The following is an 18720-nucleotide window of genomic DNA, read 5'->3' as shown; positions in this document are numbered from 1 at the left end:
ACTATTTCAGTGTATACTCAGAAATATCGAGTTATATCTAAACTAAGTTTTATTAAATAAACGTAAGGTATGCATTTATTTTTCTCGAAAATAAACTTTAAATAATTTTCAAACTATCACATCTTTTGATGTCTATCAAAGTATTAAATGATATTAAATGAAGCTCTTATATTTATTTATTATATTTATCCATTTTGACAGCATAATAATTCTGATACTAGAAAAATTATTGTAATTTTGAAATGAAATGTTATTATTATTAAACATTACATACATTTATAGGCTGCATGCGAATTCCGTCTATATATAAAAATTAAATTTAAAGTTACACTAGTTCTATTTTGGGTATTTTTAATAGATATACTGATTCCACCTTGTGTCAAAAAAATAGTTACTCCAGTTCAGATCCTTTTGTATGTCTTTTTATACTATACTATAGGTAAATAAAATATACAACTTAATAATAAGGAAAATCAAATTTAATAATATTATATTATTTAGATAGTTAATATAGAACCAGTTTATTTATATAATATTATACATTCAAAGTTTTAAATGATATTTAATATATATATTAATATATGTTTTTAACACAAGTATTATGAATTAGATTTTTTAAATAATATAATATGTGCATAAATAGAATTTCAGAATTCCTAAAAAATTAACTATTTGATTATACCTATAAATTATATAAATAATTATTTAAATTAACTTGAAATATATTTCATTGCTTTCAATGTACTATTGGAACTACTAATCAATTAATCATTAAATGAATTTGGTACTTACAAGTATCACTTAATGAATATAACTTTTTTTTTTTTAATAAGTCAAACCATAGTTATAATTTATAAAAATAATAAAATTGTTCTTAAAGTAAAATAATAATAATTATTACTTTTGTCTCAACAATAAATTATTTTCTACTGTGAATAATAATGTCATATGCATCGTTATTTTTATTTTCCTTTTTTTACTCGAGCAAAAATGTTGGTTGGAGATAAATGTATAGATATGCCAAAAGTAATTATGGCAAGTTTCAAATATAGGACATAATAATAATAAATAAAAGTTATCTCAAGTGCTTGTAAAACAAATTTTCAGTTAAGATTTTTTTTACTGCAGACTTTGGATATATAAAAAATTCGTATAGGTGTATAACACATCATATCTACGCATAACTGCGAATTAACTCATTTTAATCAAAATATAATATATATCAAAATATAATTTTTTTTATATAGATTTTAAACATGCATGTTAAGGACCAAGTACTAAGCACTTACTTAAGTACTTATTATAATTTATTTGATATTAGACTTGACATATATAATAAACATTTTAATACTTTTATCCTGCGTTAAAATGTTTATGCATATAAGTAATGAATTAAAATATTATTAATATATAAATAATTTTTTGTAGTATGTATTGAATAGAAGATTAAAATAATAATAATACATATAATTATTGTGCAATAAGTGAACACTTTATTTTATTTATTTTTAATAAACAACAATATTTTTATAATGCTAAATGTTAATATATTATATTATAAGCATAAATAGTTAATAAATTTGTAACTCCAAATAAATCTGAGAGTATACAGATACAAAGAGAAATAAATAATTATTTTTAAATAAAAATATTAATTTTAAATCTCTGGTATAATATTACGGGATCTATTTCTATTGTTTTACTAAATAAAACATGTTCGTTTTGGATCGCATTTTTTTTAGAATTTAAAATAAATCACTATGACTTAGTGGTGAGAGGTATAGTTAGGGTTTCATCTTTTTGTATAGTAATATTAATACTAGGTATATAATCATACAAATGTAAATATTATTTAACCCATTTTTAAACCTTTCTAATCATTATAAATTACTTTTATACTACTTCTATAATAATATAGTATATGAGTTTGTAAAATCCAAGTATAGTTTTGATAAAATAGTCGCGTGCTTGCCAAGTTATTTTAAATTTTTTTGAAAAAAGACAGTTTCTGTGATTATATAAATATTGCCAAGTTTAATAATTTATAATAAAAACGTATAGGGATAGCTTACAATACGTTATTCAGTGTTGCTGAACGTGTATGGCTAATAATGCTGCACGCTGTCGTCGCCTGCAAAAGCTAGGAAAATGAACGACCATGCTCGTTATTTCATAATATTATATAGTATACAATCATATAACGCGATACCACCGGTTTTCAAGTGGTTCGTGTCACATAGATTTTATTTTGGTTCTAATGAATATGTAACCATTTGAAATGGATTTCACGATTTCAGGAGCGATCTAACAAGAAAGTTTCTATTCAAAAGTTGACAACACTCTTTCTCTAAATATAATATAATAATAATCATCGAAAATAAATTTCACGGACATGCGACAATACGTAGGTACACAGTATACACACTGACACGTGTATTTATAGTATACATTTTATACATTTCCTACTAAATATGTCACGATTAGACGTTTACATGTTTCTCTACAGTTTGATATTGTGTGGGTAGTAATAATTATATACATAACATTATCATAATTATTGTGCGTGATGCACCTTAAAATGTTTTAACTTTAAAGGAATACGTCATATTTGTGTTAATCTTTTTAGTACGTTAACTATTAAAAGTAAAAAAATAAGTAATGGATATTGTTTAATATGATGTTAGAAATGACTATACTGCTGTATTATGTATATACTTATAGTATAGTATATATATATAATGTTTTAATTTAATTTATTTTATAAATACGTATTGCGATGCAATATATGATAATTGCGAAATTGTATAATATTATACAATAATGTGTTTATAAAGTAGGTAGGTATACACTTTGTACTTAATCTGACAAGTTTTAAGGTAAACAACATATTTTTTATAATGCTAAATGTAATCAAGCATTAATAGCTAGTTTGTTCAACTCAGAATGAAAAAGAGTTTAGCATATTATCTGCAATATAAACTATAAAGGAACGAGGAATATCATTTTTAAATATAATTTATATCAACGCTATATAGATCATAAAATGTGTAACTTTGAAAGGTTTATTTAATCCGTGTTCATCTTGAAAAATATCGATTCTTATTCTTCGTTAGAATATAAAGTTAAATTATATTTAAATAAATTAATATATTATAAGTGTATTATATTGTATTAATATATATTTAAACAAATTTTAGTATTACGGATATCTATATTACCTTACTTTGTATCGCTTAGTAATTGCATTCAATGTAAAAAGGGTCTTGATTTATTATTATCGGTTGCCGCGGATCTTCTGAATAATTAAATGTAATTTTCGCATTTAAGTTTGCGTGATTATATCTATAGTGGTATTAAAAAAAAAACCTTTGAAAGAAAGACAGAAAGACTTGTTTTCCGTATACACATTAGGTCGAATTTTATATAAGCTATTTGTTACTTTTTTTATGGAGCGATTGTATTTTCTTTTATACTTTATTACTATTATATGGCAATGTAATAAGTTAATGTGATTAAAAATAAATAAAATACAATTTGATCAATAATGAAAGGCGGGATTAAGAAAGACGACCACTATATAGCTATTAATAGCATTGTGTATGTATAATAGTTGTATATTAATAACATAATGTTTTATAATGAAATGTGTAAATCATATACTCCAGTATAATATACCTAATAATAATTGTCCGCAAAGGTCTACTAACACGGCGGAGTACTCTTTAAAATAAAAACTTTGTTTTGAAAATGGCCAGTCTATTCAGACCAGAATTTGTAAGTTCTCTAGTCCTAACTAATACGACAAACATTACTTTTGAAACTATATATCGGTCCAAGTGGTGACAGTGGATATTCTACACAAGAATAATGTTATCGGTCGTATATTATTTGTGAATTGATAAAATTAGGACAACATTGAATATGGCGAGAATTTGTGATATGCGCACATTGCTGGTCTTTTCAGAGGTTTATATAGAGAAAATAGCTTTTCCAAATGGATTAGGATACAAGTCAGTGTGAATACAATTATTTTCACTCGTTCCCTCCTTATACCGTGCATTAAGTGTATAATCTTCACCACTATACAGCGTCTGCCTATACAAGGCATAGTGATGATGATGGCAAACGATCAGGGTGTGAAAACGCAGCTATATATATAGTATGACGGAGTATACCGGCCGGTATATTACATTCTGGGGGGATGCTTGCCGGTGGAATTTCAATCTTCTCGGAAGACCAAAAATATATCAAGCGTGACAGTAGTTGTATGTGTATGTGTATAGTTGTGGAGGGCTGTGGAAAGGCACCATCGAGGCCATGGTACACACGGCGGTACACGATATGGTCTCTTGCTCGGTTTCCTTCGCAATAAACTCGCTCGCGTGTTGCCGGTCAAACGGGAAAAGTTTGCCGAAAAATTATACGGGAAAACGACCGGAAAATTTTGATTCATAGGCTTCGATTTCCCGGCAAAGTTTCCTCGCGCGCTGACGTAGAACATAAATCCGAGAATTAATGGCTCGAAAAAAAAAACAACAAAAAATAAGCGTAAACCGCTCGAGAGGGAGACTTGCAAGTGGGCGCAAAGACGAGTAACGACCTCTTCGGTTGTGCTTTACAAAATAATACTGCCGAAGGTATCGTACGAAACTCTATATACGTAAGTCCGTAGGGTCCGCAAAGTAAAACAAGCAGAAAAATATACACACACGATAGAGATACAAGGCTCACTCGCGTCGGTCGTATAATGTTTTAATTCCATTTCGCCAGCATAATATTATAGTGAGTTCTAATATATTAAAATTGTTATTACAATATGTTATCATACGCGTATTATACGGAAATATATTATTATATAACACGATATCAAAATATATATATAGACGCCGTCTGGTAAAAAATAAAATAAAAAAATGTAGTGGTGTACGAGTGGCATATTGTTAGATATTTAATTGCTGTCTCCAATCAACTGGTTTCACGTATAGCTACCGAAACGTGTTGCTCTTCGTGGTGTTTAAACGACATTTTTCCCCCTCCCACCATATTATAATCTCTTCCTCCCTCTTAATATTAATTCTGTTTCGTTATCCGTTTTGTCCACTCGGAACAAACCTAACAATAATCGTCGCGTGTCCGTCGTCAAATTATTTTTAACCAATCATTATTACACGCATTGCGCGTGTTAGCGTTCGCCTGATAATCGGACCAACTCAAGGCTGACCGTGAAAAATTCGCCGTGGCGATCTGACGAAAGTTCGAGACCGACGTAGCGACGGACGACGGTCGTTGTATAATGACGACGAGTATAATAATATGTGCCACGGAACATAATAATATTAACCGACATTAACGGAATTCGAGGTTGAAATAAAAAAACGATAAACTGCAACGGGACGGATATTATGTTATACGTACATTATTATTCTTACGATCCGTCAGTGCATCGCGCAGAGGCGTATGTTTGTACCACCAATTTATACGATATAAATTATAAATATATTATATTATACACGAGTAAATCGTATGTGTTTAGACACCCGTAGCGACTTAGCACGATGCGCCGGACTACGCTTTAAATCTGTCTTGGCGCGTATACTACGACTTGTATACTATAAAGCATAAAATTATTATCGTTGCGTACGATTTGACGACAGAACAGGAGAGATGTCTATACATCTACGCATACCGACCGGTAAAATGATAAACTATAGACAATAATATCATCATAGTGGTTTTATTCAGAATATTATATATCGATATATTATGCAGACATGGAATACCACACACTATGCAGTCGGCTCGCAACTGCGCCTAGTATAAATTGGTCGTTATATAATAGCCGTGTGGGGGGAAAGGGTGTTTTAATTTTATATTGAAATATAACTAACGGAGATCTCATGCACTCATCACGACTGTAGTTGTATAAATATCCATATTAATGCTATCGAATACACGAAATAAAATCAAACGAAAACGAATTTTATAGAAAATTTCAGCTACGACGTTGCAGGAAAGACCATAAGTATAATAATGTCGATCTAATTTGAAAACGTAGTGGACGCTAGTACACTAAATTATGATTTCATACTATTTATAACGATATCGTCCATACTGTGTGAGTATACGCATAGACAATACTCGTTACAGCGTTAATTAACACGAATTTTCTATTATACGACCATAGGAAATTAATAGTTTTATGCAACACAAGTGTATAATGTATATATTATACATATAGTACGTGGTCTTATAAGTAGTAAGACAACCATAACACATGAATAAACACAGTATTATTAATAATACGATTAACAAACAAAAACAGTTTATATTTGCTGGAAAGGGTACATAAACGGTATTTATCATTGAAGTTTCACAATATTGAAACATTTTGTTGGTCAGAGTTATTTTAGTTATCAATACGAGTCGGGTACGGGTAAATAACCTTTTAGAATTTTTAAACTACTTTTGGGCAATATATAATATATTTTTTATTAAAATCAATATAAATGAATGTAATATAATGATATTATATTATATGTTATAATTTATATTCCATTACATTATGTTTAAAATGTTTGAATGGTTTTGTATAACGAGTAAATTTAAAAAAAAAAATGAATACTTACAAATTGTGTTTGAATTATTATACGAATTATAATAAATATTATTAAATTAATACACACGATAACGGTATAGCATTGTTAAATTTTTAAAATTTGTTTGATAATAAATAATAAGTACTAAATAAGTACAAATTAAGTAATACAATAAAAAAATGAGTGAAATGTGAAAGATTTCGTTAAGAGATTTTTAAAATTAGGATTTTTATTTTATAATCGATTATTTAATGGTCTGTTCTACAATACATTACATTTATGATTTATTGCGGATAGAAAAAATAGTTTTTAACGTGAGAAATCCTACAAAATTCACAGTTTTTTTTTGCGTTGTATTAAATTTCAGTCAATAATGAATATCTTTTAGACAAATTCCTACTGCTACACGTAATAATGAAGTTATGTGAGTACCCATTTAACGTGTGAGAGTTTTAAACAGATGTTAGCGTATTATTCATCAAGATTGTATTATTTACTCGATCCACCGTTTTCCCTCGTCATTTGAATTTCTAAAATTTAAGCAAAACCATTTTCAGAAACGTATTTACATACATTGAAACTTGTCAATTACTTAGGCATAATATTAAAACGTAATCATTGTACAAAACGATTGTTACGCCGTATTATAAATGTATTATCATAAATTCTATTAAAATAAATAATTTACTATATTTTAAATTGAGACACGTACTCCAGTCGTACAAGGTAACGTGTTGAAAAAAGGGTTACTTTTATTTAAAAATTGATAAAGATAATTCTATTGTTATTTTGATGGAAACAAAAATATTATAAACCATACAAATATATACAATGTATATAAATGTCATATATAAACAGGACTTCAAATAAAAAACAGTAAATTACATAAGAATGAAAAAAAAAACGTGAAATAATTTCAAAAATAATAATTATTGTACTCGATGTATGATTCATGAAAAAATTTTAGCAAAGAAACTTTTGAGAAGTATAAATATTAATTATTATTAGATTTAACTGTGTGACGAACGATTACAAAACAAAAACAATATAAATTGCCTATCACAGAATATAAAATCTAAACATAATGTACTTAGGTATAAGAATGTAGAAACTAACATAATGTGTAATGTAATATGTTATTTTATAATAATGATTGTATTTTAACTTATGAGTTCTTATACTCTTGTTCAATTAATAATTTTTATTCTGTGAATATTTAGTTAGATTTTTCAACACAATACAAATTGGGAATATTGTTTTTAATATTTTAATTAACGTCAAAATTGATTATTTACCCATACGCCTCGTTTGAGTACCCGTTTTATAGGGTAGTGGATGGATGATTGAGTTCTAATAGAAAAATAAATTATGGGCCAGAAGTTATTAAAATTTATTATAAGCGTGTAATTCACTTTTCCGTATCATTTCGTCTGACGCCCTTTTAAAAATTTGTCACGCTCCCACCCCTCGGCACTGACCAAAGATAGTTTCGTCGTCATCCTGGAAAATTGCAACGAAACGTCGCGCGTCGACAGTTGATTTACCGCCTTTGTCCTTACATAGTTTCCAGTCCGTTAGTTTTCGTGCACCCTTCTCTCGCCACTGCTGCCTTTACCACCACTCCGGCGGGATTTAATTCCACCAGAATTTTTCTTTGCGCCCAATATGCACGTTAATTGCGGCCGTTTAATTCACCGAGTTTTCTCTCGCTTTCTTCATATCCCTCATTTTCTCTTTCGTCTTCCTTCCTGCAACTTACTTCTCAGCGTTTTTTTTTTATCGTTTTAAATTTAATTAAAACGCTCCAGCCATCGTCGTCGAGGTTGATAATGGTGGCGGTGGTGAAACCTTTCTTTCAAAACAAACGTTCTTTATGCAACACTTCAAGTCATTGGATACCTGTCCTGTCAGAAAAACGAATTCGTCAAATATACAAGGCTCGCCCCACTGAGAATAAAAAGAAAAGTCAAACAAATAAGAATACTATTTACGGACAGTAGCAAGCGACATAATAAACAGAAAACTATATACTCGTATTTTGACATAGGTAGTCCTTAAAGACAAAGAGTTTCCAACTGGCCTCCCATAGTAGATTTTAACGCGGCCCTCACTTCAATTTCAAAACCATCAATTAATTGTATACAATATTATGAGAAAATATTAAATATTAAAGATTTTTCTACCCAAAAAAACATATCCTATCCTCCACGATCACACATTATGCATGTCCTCGTTTTTAGGCAGTACCTACTTAAATTTATGAGTAATAATTGTTTTCAAGAATGAAAAACACCAACAGTAAGAATCGGACACTATATCAGACAGGCATCTTGAAAGTTATTTGAGGATTTCCATGACTTAAATCGATCCGGTTATTGATTCGTTATTTTAACAAAAAAACAATTTTAAAAATTATTTTTAAGCTCATTATTCGCTATGGTAAAATGATAAATAAAATGTATTATTTTATCATAATTCATTTAATATTATATAATAATATATAAAAAATATGTATGTGGCACGTTTTCATAAAATATTGGACTCATTTATTAATTATTTATATGAATTGTAATAATTGATATTCATTAATATATATGTAAATTAGATACATACAAAATTAGCAAAATATGTTGACTAATTCAATTTACCAGTTGACATGAGTGAATTCATCCCAATCGTCTAATGTTTGTGTACAGATGTGTGTTTAAAATTCAACTAGTCCGCATGTACGAATTTTCTCGGTACATTACACTTGTATGTGAAAATTATCATTTTGGTGGTTGTAAAATTGAGTACCTGTATTTTATTACATCAAACATGAGTTGCAACCGTTTCGTGTAGGTATCGTACTTACGCATGTGTAGAGTGGAGTAAAATAGAAGAGTAACATTGGTTTTGCTATATTATGGTATGACTTTTTTTTCTGTCAGTAAAATTATCACAGTGCCCTCATAGATTAAAATACGAAATCTGTATTTTAAAAGTGGTTCTCAAATGTATTTGCATAAGAAAAGTAAAATTACGATTAAGCCATGCATGGTAAAAATATAAGTATTTAATGAGTAAACTAAAAGTTATTAACTATAATTCATATTACTGCGTTGCGAGCATTTAAGATATTCATTTTAGTAATGTTATTATACATTTACGTCTTACAGATGTGCTTACTATACTTGTGCTTTGAAATACGTTACAGTGTAAGATTCAATTTTATACAGCGCGAATTATGTATTTTTATTATCATACTCAACAAGAGTTTTATCAAGTTATTTAAAACCGGCTATGTATAGAATTAAACCTTTATCAATATGTGTTATAAAATATCCAAAATATAAGAGTAAAACTTAGTTATCGTATAAAATAACGTAATTGGGTATCAACTTGACGTTTTTAGGTCTTAGACATTGACAAATTCCCAACTGTAAAACAAATTTTCTTCCTAATACTCAATCGTTAAGATAATATTGTATAATATAAGAAAAAAATACGTTATTCGAACAATAAATTGTTGTGTTTCAGCTACTGAAACTACATTACGGATGTTTATCTTGTTCTTACTTTGTAACTGTCACAATACCGATGGCTTTTTAGTTTTTAGGCTTCTGGGTGTGTGGAAAAAGTTTTTTTTTTGTATTAAGATTTATGTAATTTTGTTAGAGGTTTTAGAATTTTTTTTTAAATTTACTTTATTCAGTTTTCTTTAACTGGTCCTTAAAAAAGTTAATGTATGATTTATCATACTTATTAACAGTCAATTGAGTGAATTTAGTTAAAATTATTTGTTATTGTAAGTATTTCAGTTAATGTTTCTATAACTTTTGAAATGTGTAAGCATATAGGCAACTAATTATTATTTAAAATTATAATACCAAAATCTTTGGTTAATGTTAAGCAAACAATTTAATTAATTATTAGATTAAATAAATGTATTTTTGTATATTTTTTTTATATCTGTATACTTTGGTACAATATTGCAATTTTACAAGTGTAAATCATTTTTGCTTTTTTAATAAATTATGCGAAGTTAAAAAAAAATTTTTAAGTTAGTTTTTTTTTACATGATGTGCTTTGAAAATAATCTTTAATTAAAAAGTATTCCGATTAAAAAAGTTACCTAATTTCTCGAAGATAAACATAAAAATTATTTTTTGGAACATTTAATTTGTAAGAATTTGGTAGTTTGTTAGGCTACCAAAAGCTACCCACGACCGAAGGGGAACACTTCGGTCGTGACCTATGAGCCGCACCGCGTGTTAGCCCGAAGGCTAAGTCGGTGGAGCTCATAGGCTTTGTACACGCAGTGGCGAATGAACGCCAAAGATTTATTTAAAAAGGGAAAGAGAAACATAATATCATAGAAAATATAAATTAAATAAAAGAGAAAGTTAGGGTAACAGAGATCTTGTATTTTACAAGGATGCACAACGTGCAATAATAAATATTTGTGAACAATAATAATAGTATGGCATACATAATAATGTGGGCACATGGCAATCGTATGAGTATAATAAAAATGGGACGGGAGTTAGGTAAGGAAAGTATTTGTTTGGACTGAGCGAAACCATGGATCAGCCCACGAGGTCCGGCGGAAACACAGATGATTTTTTATATTAATTTTGACTTCGTCAACCATAGGGTTACCGTCCGGCATATCGCTAAGGACGGTAAGGATAGGAGGTAACAAAAAGAAATGCACCAGATGCAACGGTGGACACATATGAGAAAATTTTCCTAACGCAAATAAACAGGAATATGGGGGGGGGGGGTATTTTAATACATTACAATATTAGGTATTTGATGGACGACGAGGCTGCTAGTGATTGACCGACGGCTGCGATGGGCTGGCCGGATGGCCATCGACGCACACGCGGTCGACACGGCCCATTGGCATTGGTCAGTGGCTGAGGGCTGCTTCGCCCGACATTGAGCCCGTGGTGGCGTTTAGCCCATCATGGCGTGAATATAACGATGTTGGAAGAACAGCAAAAATATAAACTTCGCCGGATATGTATGTGTGGGTGTGACACGTGTTATGGACAGTGAGATTGTCGGTGAGACTGAACACACGAAGAGAAGAAAAACCACGACTGGTACCAATGGCGTTGGAAAACGAAGTGTCAGCAGTCCGACGGAGCTGGCTGGATGATGGCCGATGTTGATGGCTGGGATGTTGAGGTGGGGAAGCTCAGGGTAGGCGTGTTGCGGGACTTTTACAATAATGTGGAATTTTAATAACTGCACTGCGGCGAGTGCACCGACGGACGCGACAAAAGCGCCGGAGGTGACGGGCGGCGGGCAACCGCGGCACGTCGACGACGAACACTGCATGATGACGGGGGGGACGGGGAACATTTATTGCCTAGCACTGCGGTCATTTCTGCATTAGCGCGCGATAAGCATAATAATGTATAAATAAGGTACGCTCATTAGTGGCAATAGGGGTACAGGTATGTTGGTAATTATAATAATATTGGTGCAAAAAATGCTGTGACGTTACAGAACCCCCCCAACAAATTGTTGAAGGTGTCTGTAAGAATACCTGAAAACCATTTGTTGTAGAGTAAAAGAGCAGAATTTTTTGGGAGTGACCATAGACTAATAATTTGAGGGAATATAACATTTTAACTAGGGACATCATAGTAATCGGATACATAATAATAAAATTTAATGTGCAACCATAAAAGAAAAATAAAACTGGGTGAGGGAGTATGAGTGACAGGGTAGGAGCATCACAATAATAATATGATAATTAATAACCTACACATCTGTGCGCACACAGTATATAATCATAATAAAAAAAACAGAAACGTTAGTGTAAACACATGATACTCATAATAAGACCTACCAATAATAATATCCTGACTAGTCCAGGGAGTAACCGAACAGCATATATGTATAGAAATAAAACAACGAAATAAAATATTACCTAACAGGGAAAGGGGAAAGGGGAAAAGGGACTCTGCGACAGTCTATGCCTTTACTGGGGTCACGACTGTCGCAGGTACGACCGCGTTATGGGAGCTTAACGTGGAAGGGGACAAGACAAAAAAAATAAAAATAAAAACTATTGTGTACAGGCAAGGCATCGAAGGCCTTGCACTGTGTAATTTACTCTGGACATTTTTTTGACACGCATGGCAAGCCATGGTGGGACCTACCGGGGAAAAAGGGGGGCTAACGAGAAAGTTCCTGCATGTTGTAGTGAGGGAGCGGTCAAGAGGCGGGGTCTGGTGGCTCCTTTGCTCTCTTTTGGAGAGTCGTCCTCCAGATCATTGACACACGACGCCGTTGGACCGCAGAATGTCGGCCCGGTCGCCCCTACACGACACCTCCGGGGAAGCCGGCTTTTACACCGACCGCCCCAGACCGTGGGTAGACGCGAACCGCTAGGACCCGAGGGTTGCCGCATCTGGTCGACCCAAGTTCGTGTGCTCACTGGGTTGGGACGTCACTACAACACCGGTTTTTTTTAAGAGAAGAGTGTCTCAGACTCTTTGCCGTGCAGAGAGCAGCAGCACTACTCTCTGCAGGACGGGGGCCCTACCGAGCTGGGGTGAAGGGGGGGACACGAATTTAAAGAAGATACGAGACAGAAAATAGGCAGTTTAAAAGTGGGGGAAAAGGGGGGGGAGAACGCGGAAGGTTACGAATTAAATGACCCGGGATTTCTTTTGTCGTTCGCACAACAATTATAGCACGCACTTGCATGGAGCGAGGCTCGTACACGGTAGTGATTCCGTGTTTGGCCGGACACACCGTGTATTAACCCCCCAATTAGGGCTGAGTCAATGGACGATATAACTTTGTTTTAATATGGAAGTTAGTACTTTTGAAACTATATGACATCAATTTTGTAGGAGAACGTTATACTATTGCAAGAAAAGGAGATAGAATATGTGCATATTTTATTTTATTTGATGGGAGGTATATAAGGTTTCAAGTTAATGGTATTGTGAGTCCCTTGAGGGGTATCATCATCAGGGTGTACGAGCTCGTATGCGTTAATAGCTTTGACGTTTTTAACTTTGAAGGGGCCCTTGTAGAGAAGAAAGAATTTTGATATTTTTTTGTCTATTTGATTACTGAGCATATGGGTACGGACTAGTACAAGATCGCCTATCTTAAAATGAGTGGGGTTTAATTTTGACATTTGACGTTTTTGACGGGATTCGGCTTTTGTTAGTTGAATTTCTTGGGCTAGGGTTAATTGTTTATTATATTCGAAAGGGGAATCACTGTGGGGGAATTGTATGAATTGCGTTAACGGGTTGTGTTTTGAATTTTTTAGGAAAAGTGTAGAGGGAGATTGGTGGGTGGACTCATGACGTACGTTGTTGAGTGTCCATTCGATGTATGGAACATACTGGGGCCACGTCGAATGTTTTTGGTGACAGTATGTCCGGAACATCCTACCTAGCTCTCTCATGACTCTCTCAGCGGGGTTTGATTGTGGATGATAGATACTAGTGTGGGAAACTTGAATATTGAATTTTTTGAGGGAGGTTTGCCAATACTTGCTGATAAATTGTCGACCGTGGTCGGAAACAATATTTTGCGGAACTCCAAATTTTGGGAAATAATCGGTGGTTAATTTTTTGATACATATTTTGGCATTGGCTCGCCGGAGAGGGTACAGTTTAACGAAGCGGGAAAAATTATCTACTATTACGAAAATATAGGCAAATTGAAATATGCCTATAGGGAGAGGGCCATAGAAGTCAACTAACAGTTTTTCGAGGGGTTGGTGGGAGAGAATGGACTGCATAGGACCAGCTATACGAGTAGTCTTCGGTTTGCACTTCTGACATAACTCGCATGTTTGTACTACACAACGGACAGTTTTAGAGAATGAGGGGAAATAGCATATGTTTCGGAGAGAATGGGCTGTTTTGAGGGGACCAGTGTGAGCATAATACTCATGAAATAATTTAATAACTGGGATTACCAGGTGGTCAGGTAGATATAGGGACCAGTGAGTGTCATACTTGAACTTGCGGATGAATAATATATTGTCCTTAATGGTATAATAATGATGCCATACTGGTGGGGGGTCAGATTTTAATGAGGAAATAATATTACCTAATTTGGGGTCCTTTTGTTGTTCGAATGAGAGATTTTGAAAGAGAGGGATTATGTCGGGGGGAATGGGAGGTGGGAGAGTATAATGGAGAATGACAGGGGAATCTTTAGGGGGTTGGTCATCTCGACCGAGGGGGTGACGAGAGAGCGTATCGATAGGATTATCTTTACCGGGACAATGATGAATTTGAAGGTCGAACTCTTGGAGGGCAAGAGTCCAACGGGTCAGACGATTATTTTTTAACTTACAGGAGAATAGGAATGTCAATGCTTTATGGTCAGTGAATATTTTAATGGGATGTCCTAGGATATAGATTTTAAATTTTTGGCAAGCAAAGAGAATCCCCAACAGCTCCAGTTCGGTCACCGTGTAGTTTCTTTCGGCCCCACAAAGTGACCTACTGGCAAATGAAAGGGTGTTCCTTTGGCCGTCGCTGTCAATTTGGAATAATTCGGCACCGAGTCCGATATAGGAAGCGTCGGTTTGAATACAGAAAGGGGTATTGAAATTTGGGTGAGTGAGAGATATTTGAAGGGAGAAAGCATTTTTAATTTTTTGAAAATCGATTTTATTTTGTTCTGTGAATGTCCAGGGAGTGTCTTTGCAAATTAAATGAGAGAGGGGGTGTAAGAGAGAAGAATGATTTTGTGAGAATTTACGATAGAAGTTACAGAAGCCAAAAAATGATTGTAGGTCCTTTTTGTTACGGGGTTCAGGAAAATTTTGGAGGGCTTTAACTTTGTCAGGGTCCATTATCATACCTTTGGGGGATATGAAATGTCCGAGGAATTTAATCTCTTTCTTATTGAAATGGCATTTTTTAAATTTAAGTGTGAGACCTGCTTGGGCAATTTTGTGAAAAATCCACTCAAGGGTATTGAGGTGATCTTCAAATGAAGGGGATGAGAGGAGAATGTCATCCACGTAAGTATGAATGTCATTTGGGGATGGACAGGGTATTGAATAATTATTTAAGGCGGCTTCAAGTCCTTTGCCGAAAGCAGCATTGGAAATGTTCAGACCAAACGGGACAACGCAGAACTGGTATGACCGACCGTCATACAAAAAACTAGTGTACTGTCGTACAGAAGGGTCAAGGGGAATCTGCCAGTAACCGGAAGAGAAATCGAGAGAGGAGAAAAAAGATTTATTGTTAAATTTAGCTAGGATATCGTCAATGGGTGGAGAAGCGTCTCGAGTGGGGAGAATAATGGTATTTAATTTACGGGCATCTAAACATAAGCGTATCGAGCCGTCGGTCTTGATGACAGTGACCAAAGGATTATTGTATGGTGAGTCTGACCGTTCGATCACCCCCCATTGAATCATTTTATCAATCTCTTGTTGTACAGCCGGGCGTCGAGAGAAAGGGACTGGATACGGTTTTATTTTATAGGGATCATGGGGTTTGACATTAAATTTATACGAAAAGAATTTATGAAGGCCGGGTTTGTCTTGAAAGATATGTTGATATTTTTGAAGGAGGGATGTCATTAAATTTTGTTGAGAACTATTGAGGGGAATGTCATTGAGAGCGATATTTTTTTCTGTTTCAAACGGGAGAGGTTGGTATATTGAATTGGCAGGGGTTTCAGAAAGTGGGGGGAACTCGTTACATACATTAATATTTTTTAATGAATTGACCAGACTGTTTGGGTCATGGTCAATAATCAATTTAAAAGGTATGTTGTTCGTTACAGAGGGGAGGGAAATTTCTTTAGTATTGTAGTCTATAGTCACCCCGTTTTCCAGCAACCAATCCGTTCCCAAAATGATAGGTGTAGAAAGTTGGGGTACAACAAGAAAAATACCAAAGGTGTCATAATTATTAATGGAGAAATTTAAATAGATTTGAGATTTAATTTTGACCGACTTGTTACTGAGAGCTGTTGTTAATAGTATACCAGTGAGAGGAAAGAGGGGAATTTTAGGTTGAGAGGGGTCTACCGTTAAATTTTGAAAAAGTTCTTCAGAGATGGCGGATACCGAAGCACCGGAATCCAGGAGAGCGTTATATGAATTATTAAAAAGCTGTAAAGAAATTTCAGGGCGATAATTTGGGGGAGGTGTGACTTCATGGTTTAGATCTAACGGGTGGGTAAGTATAGAGAGTTGAGGATTTTGTTGTAGCGACACAGTACACATCCTCGCGGGTCTGGTCGAAACTAGTTTCCCGGAGGTGGTACGGCATGGTCTGGTAGAGAGGATGGTTGAGTGTTACTATTGTTTTGATGTTGTGGTCTATTGTAGTTGTTATTACGGGAGGGGTTTCGATTTTGATTTTGAGGGCCGGAATGGGGATAATACTGTTGTTGTTGAGAATTGGGACGAGAATTATTGTTAGAATTACCATTGTTGTTTTGATTGTTGTGGGGTGTGTTGGAACGTTGAAGGTATGTAAGCTGTTTAATCAACTCGTTCGTAGTGAGAATGCGGAGTCCCCTTAGGGCTAATGATACGTTGTATGAAAAATGTGAGGTAATTTGGTCTACCATTTCCATCTGGTCGATAGGAGGTTGAAGATGACGTGCACGACTGATCCAGTCCATGGCGTGTTCAGACATTGTGGCCTCATCACGGTGATAGTGGGGCCGATATAATTCGTTGCGTATTGAACGCTGTAGGCTTTGTGACCAGAAATAATCTCGGAACAGTTCTACGAAATCATTGTAATTTACGGGAGGGGGAAGGAGAGTATTGTACCAAAGCAAAGCTTTGCCGGTAAAGTTATCACTGATGAAGTTAATTTTGACCTGGTCGGAGGCATTATGCATTAAAAAATACTGATCAACCTTATCAAGGAAGTCAGCGGGGTGGGTGGGAGAGAGTTGACCGTTATACTTAGGGATGCGGTGGGGATCTAGAGAGATAGCAGAAGTATGGGATAGATTATTTGAAAGGTTACTATGGTTAGAGAGGTTTGGATTATTTTGACAATTTTGAATAGCTGAGATTGAATTATTGGGAAGACTATTTATTTTGGAGATATTGGGCAAGACTGTTGAAGAGAGAACGTTAGGAGGGGCTAGTGATTGTGTTAATCTTGGGGGTAATGATGAATTTAGTTGAGGGGGGCATTGATATATTGAAGGTTTGGTTGAAAGGGGGGGGTCTATGGAAGTATTTTGAAGTCTATTCTCTAGAGCCGCCAGTCGTGAGGCTTGACCTTCGGTGATACAGATCCGGTCCGAAAGCGATTGGATTTGTGTGTTGATACTACGCTGTACACTGTTCATGTGGTTGATACTTTCAGTTAGGGTGGTGGAATGGGAATTATTATTACTTGCTATACACTCGGCAATGTTGCCTTGTATTTCAACGAACTCAGTATGGAAATTGGTTTGTACTTGTGTCAGCTTGGATGTTATATCAGCGTCAACCTCATCTATGCGGGTACACAGGTCGTGGAATTTTTGATCATACTCGATGAACCGATTGGCAAAAGAGTCAAGCTGTCTATGGAACACCTGGTTCATGTCATCAATTTGTTGTTGGAGGGAGGCTAAGGATGGGGGTGTTGTTTCAGATGGGGAGAGGTCGCCCTCGTTGGGGTTCTCCATGGTGAGATCGAAATCAGTAGCAGGGAGTATGGGAGAGTGACAGTAGCTTGACGGGTTGTACCTATCAGGCTGTTTGGTCTTGCGCTGACCAGCACTATACATGTGACAGTAACGGGAAAGAACGCAAAACAGATATACACAGGGGTTTTTCAGCAAAGGGGTGTTTACTGGTACCTCGGTAGCATAGAAGGCAGAGCAGTTATAATATATATATATAATAGTAATAAAATAGTTATAAAATAATTATAGGGGTTAAAGGGATAAGACCTTATATAAAATAATTATAATCAAATGTTAACTTTTCAGGAAAGGGAATAATAAACTAACTATTTGTAATAGTAATGAATCAATACTTTAAATAAAGCGATGAATTGAATAATAAAAATAATAATAAGTATGAAGTACTTCAATAGTACAGCAATAGAATAAAAACTAATAAACAAGGGAACGTAAACATTTACTAATTATATGATTATGAAATATT

The 18720-nt window shown here is 34.0% G+C and overlaps 1 protein-coding gene across 1 annotated transcript; it reads right to left on the bottom strand.

Moving 5' to 3' along the window:
- Positions 1 to 16841: 16841 nt before the first annotated feature.
- Positions 16842 to 18338, bottom strand: LOC126552692 (putative uncharacterized protein DDB_G0289263). Its single transcript, XM_050207431.1, has one exon. It carries the CDS (start codon positions 18336 to 18338, stop codon positions 16842 to 16844), a length of 1497 nt encoding a protein of 498 aa, XP_050063388.1.
- Positions 18339 to 18720: the final 382 nt, after the last annotated feature.

This window comes from Aphis gossypii, chromosome 1 (assembly GCF_020184175.1).
Source record: "Aphis gossypii isolate Hap1 chromosome 1, ASM2018417v2, whole genome shotgun sequence".
In the NCBI taxonomy this organism is placed as follows: domain Eukaryota; kingdom Metazoa; phylum Arthropoda; class Insecta; order Hemiptera; family Aphididae; genus Aphis; species Aphis gossypii.
Note: the sequence above shows the minus strand (reverse complement) of the source record. Positions and strands in the feature narration are given on the sequence as shown.

What these genes read in the sequence shown, in the direction of transcription:
- LOC126552692 (XM_050207431.1), bottom strand. Translation starts at nt 18,338, where the DNA reads ATGTATAGTGCTGGTCAGCGCAAGACCAAACAGCCTGATAGGTACAAC.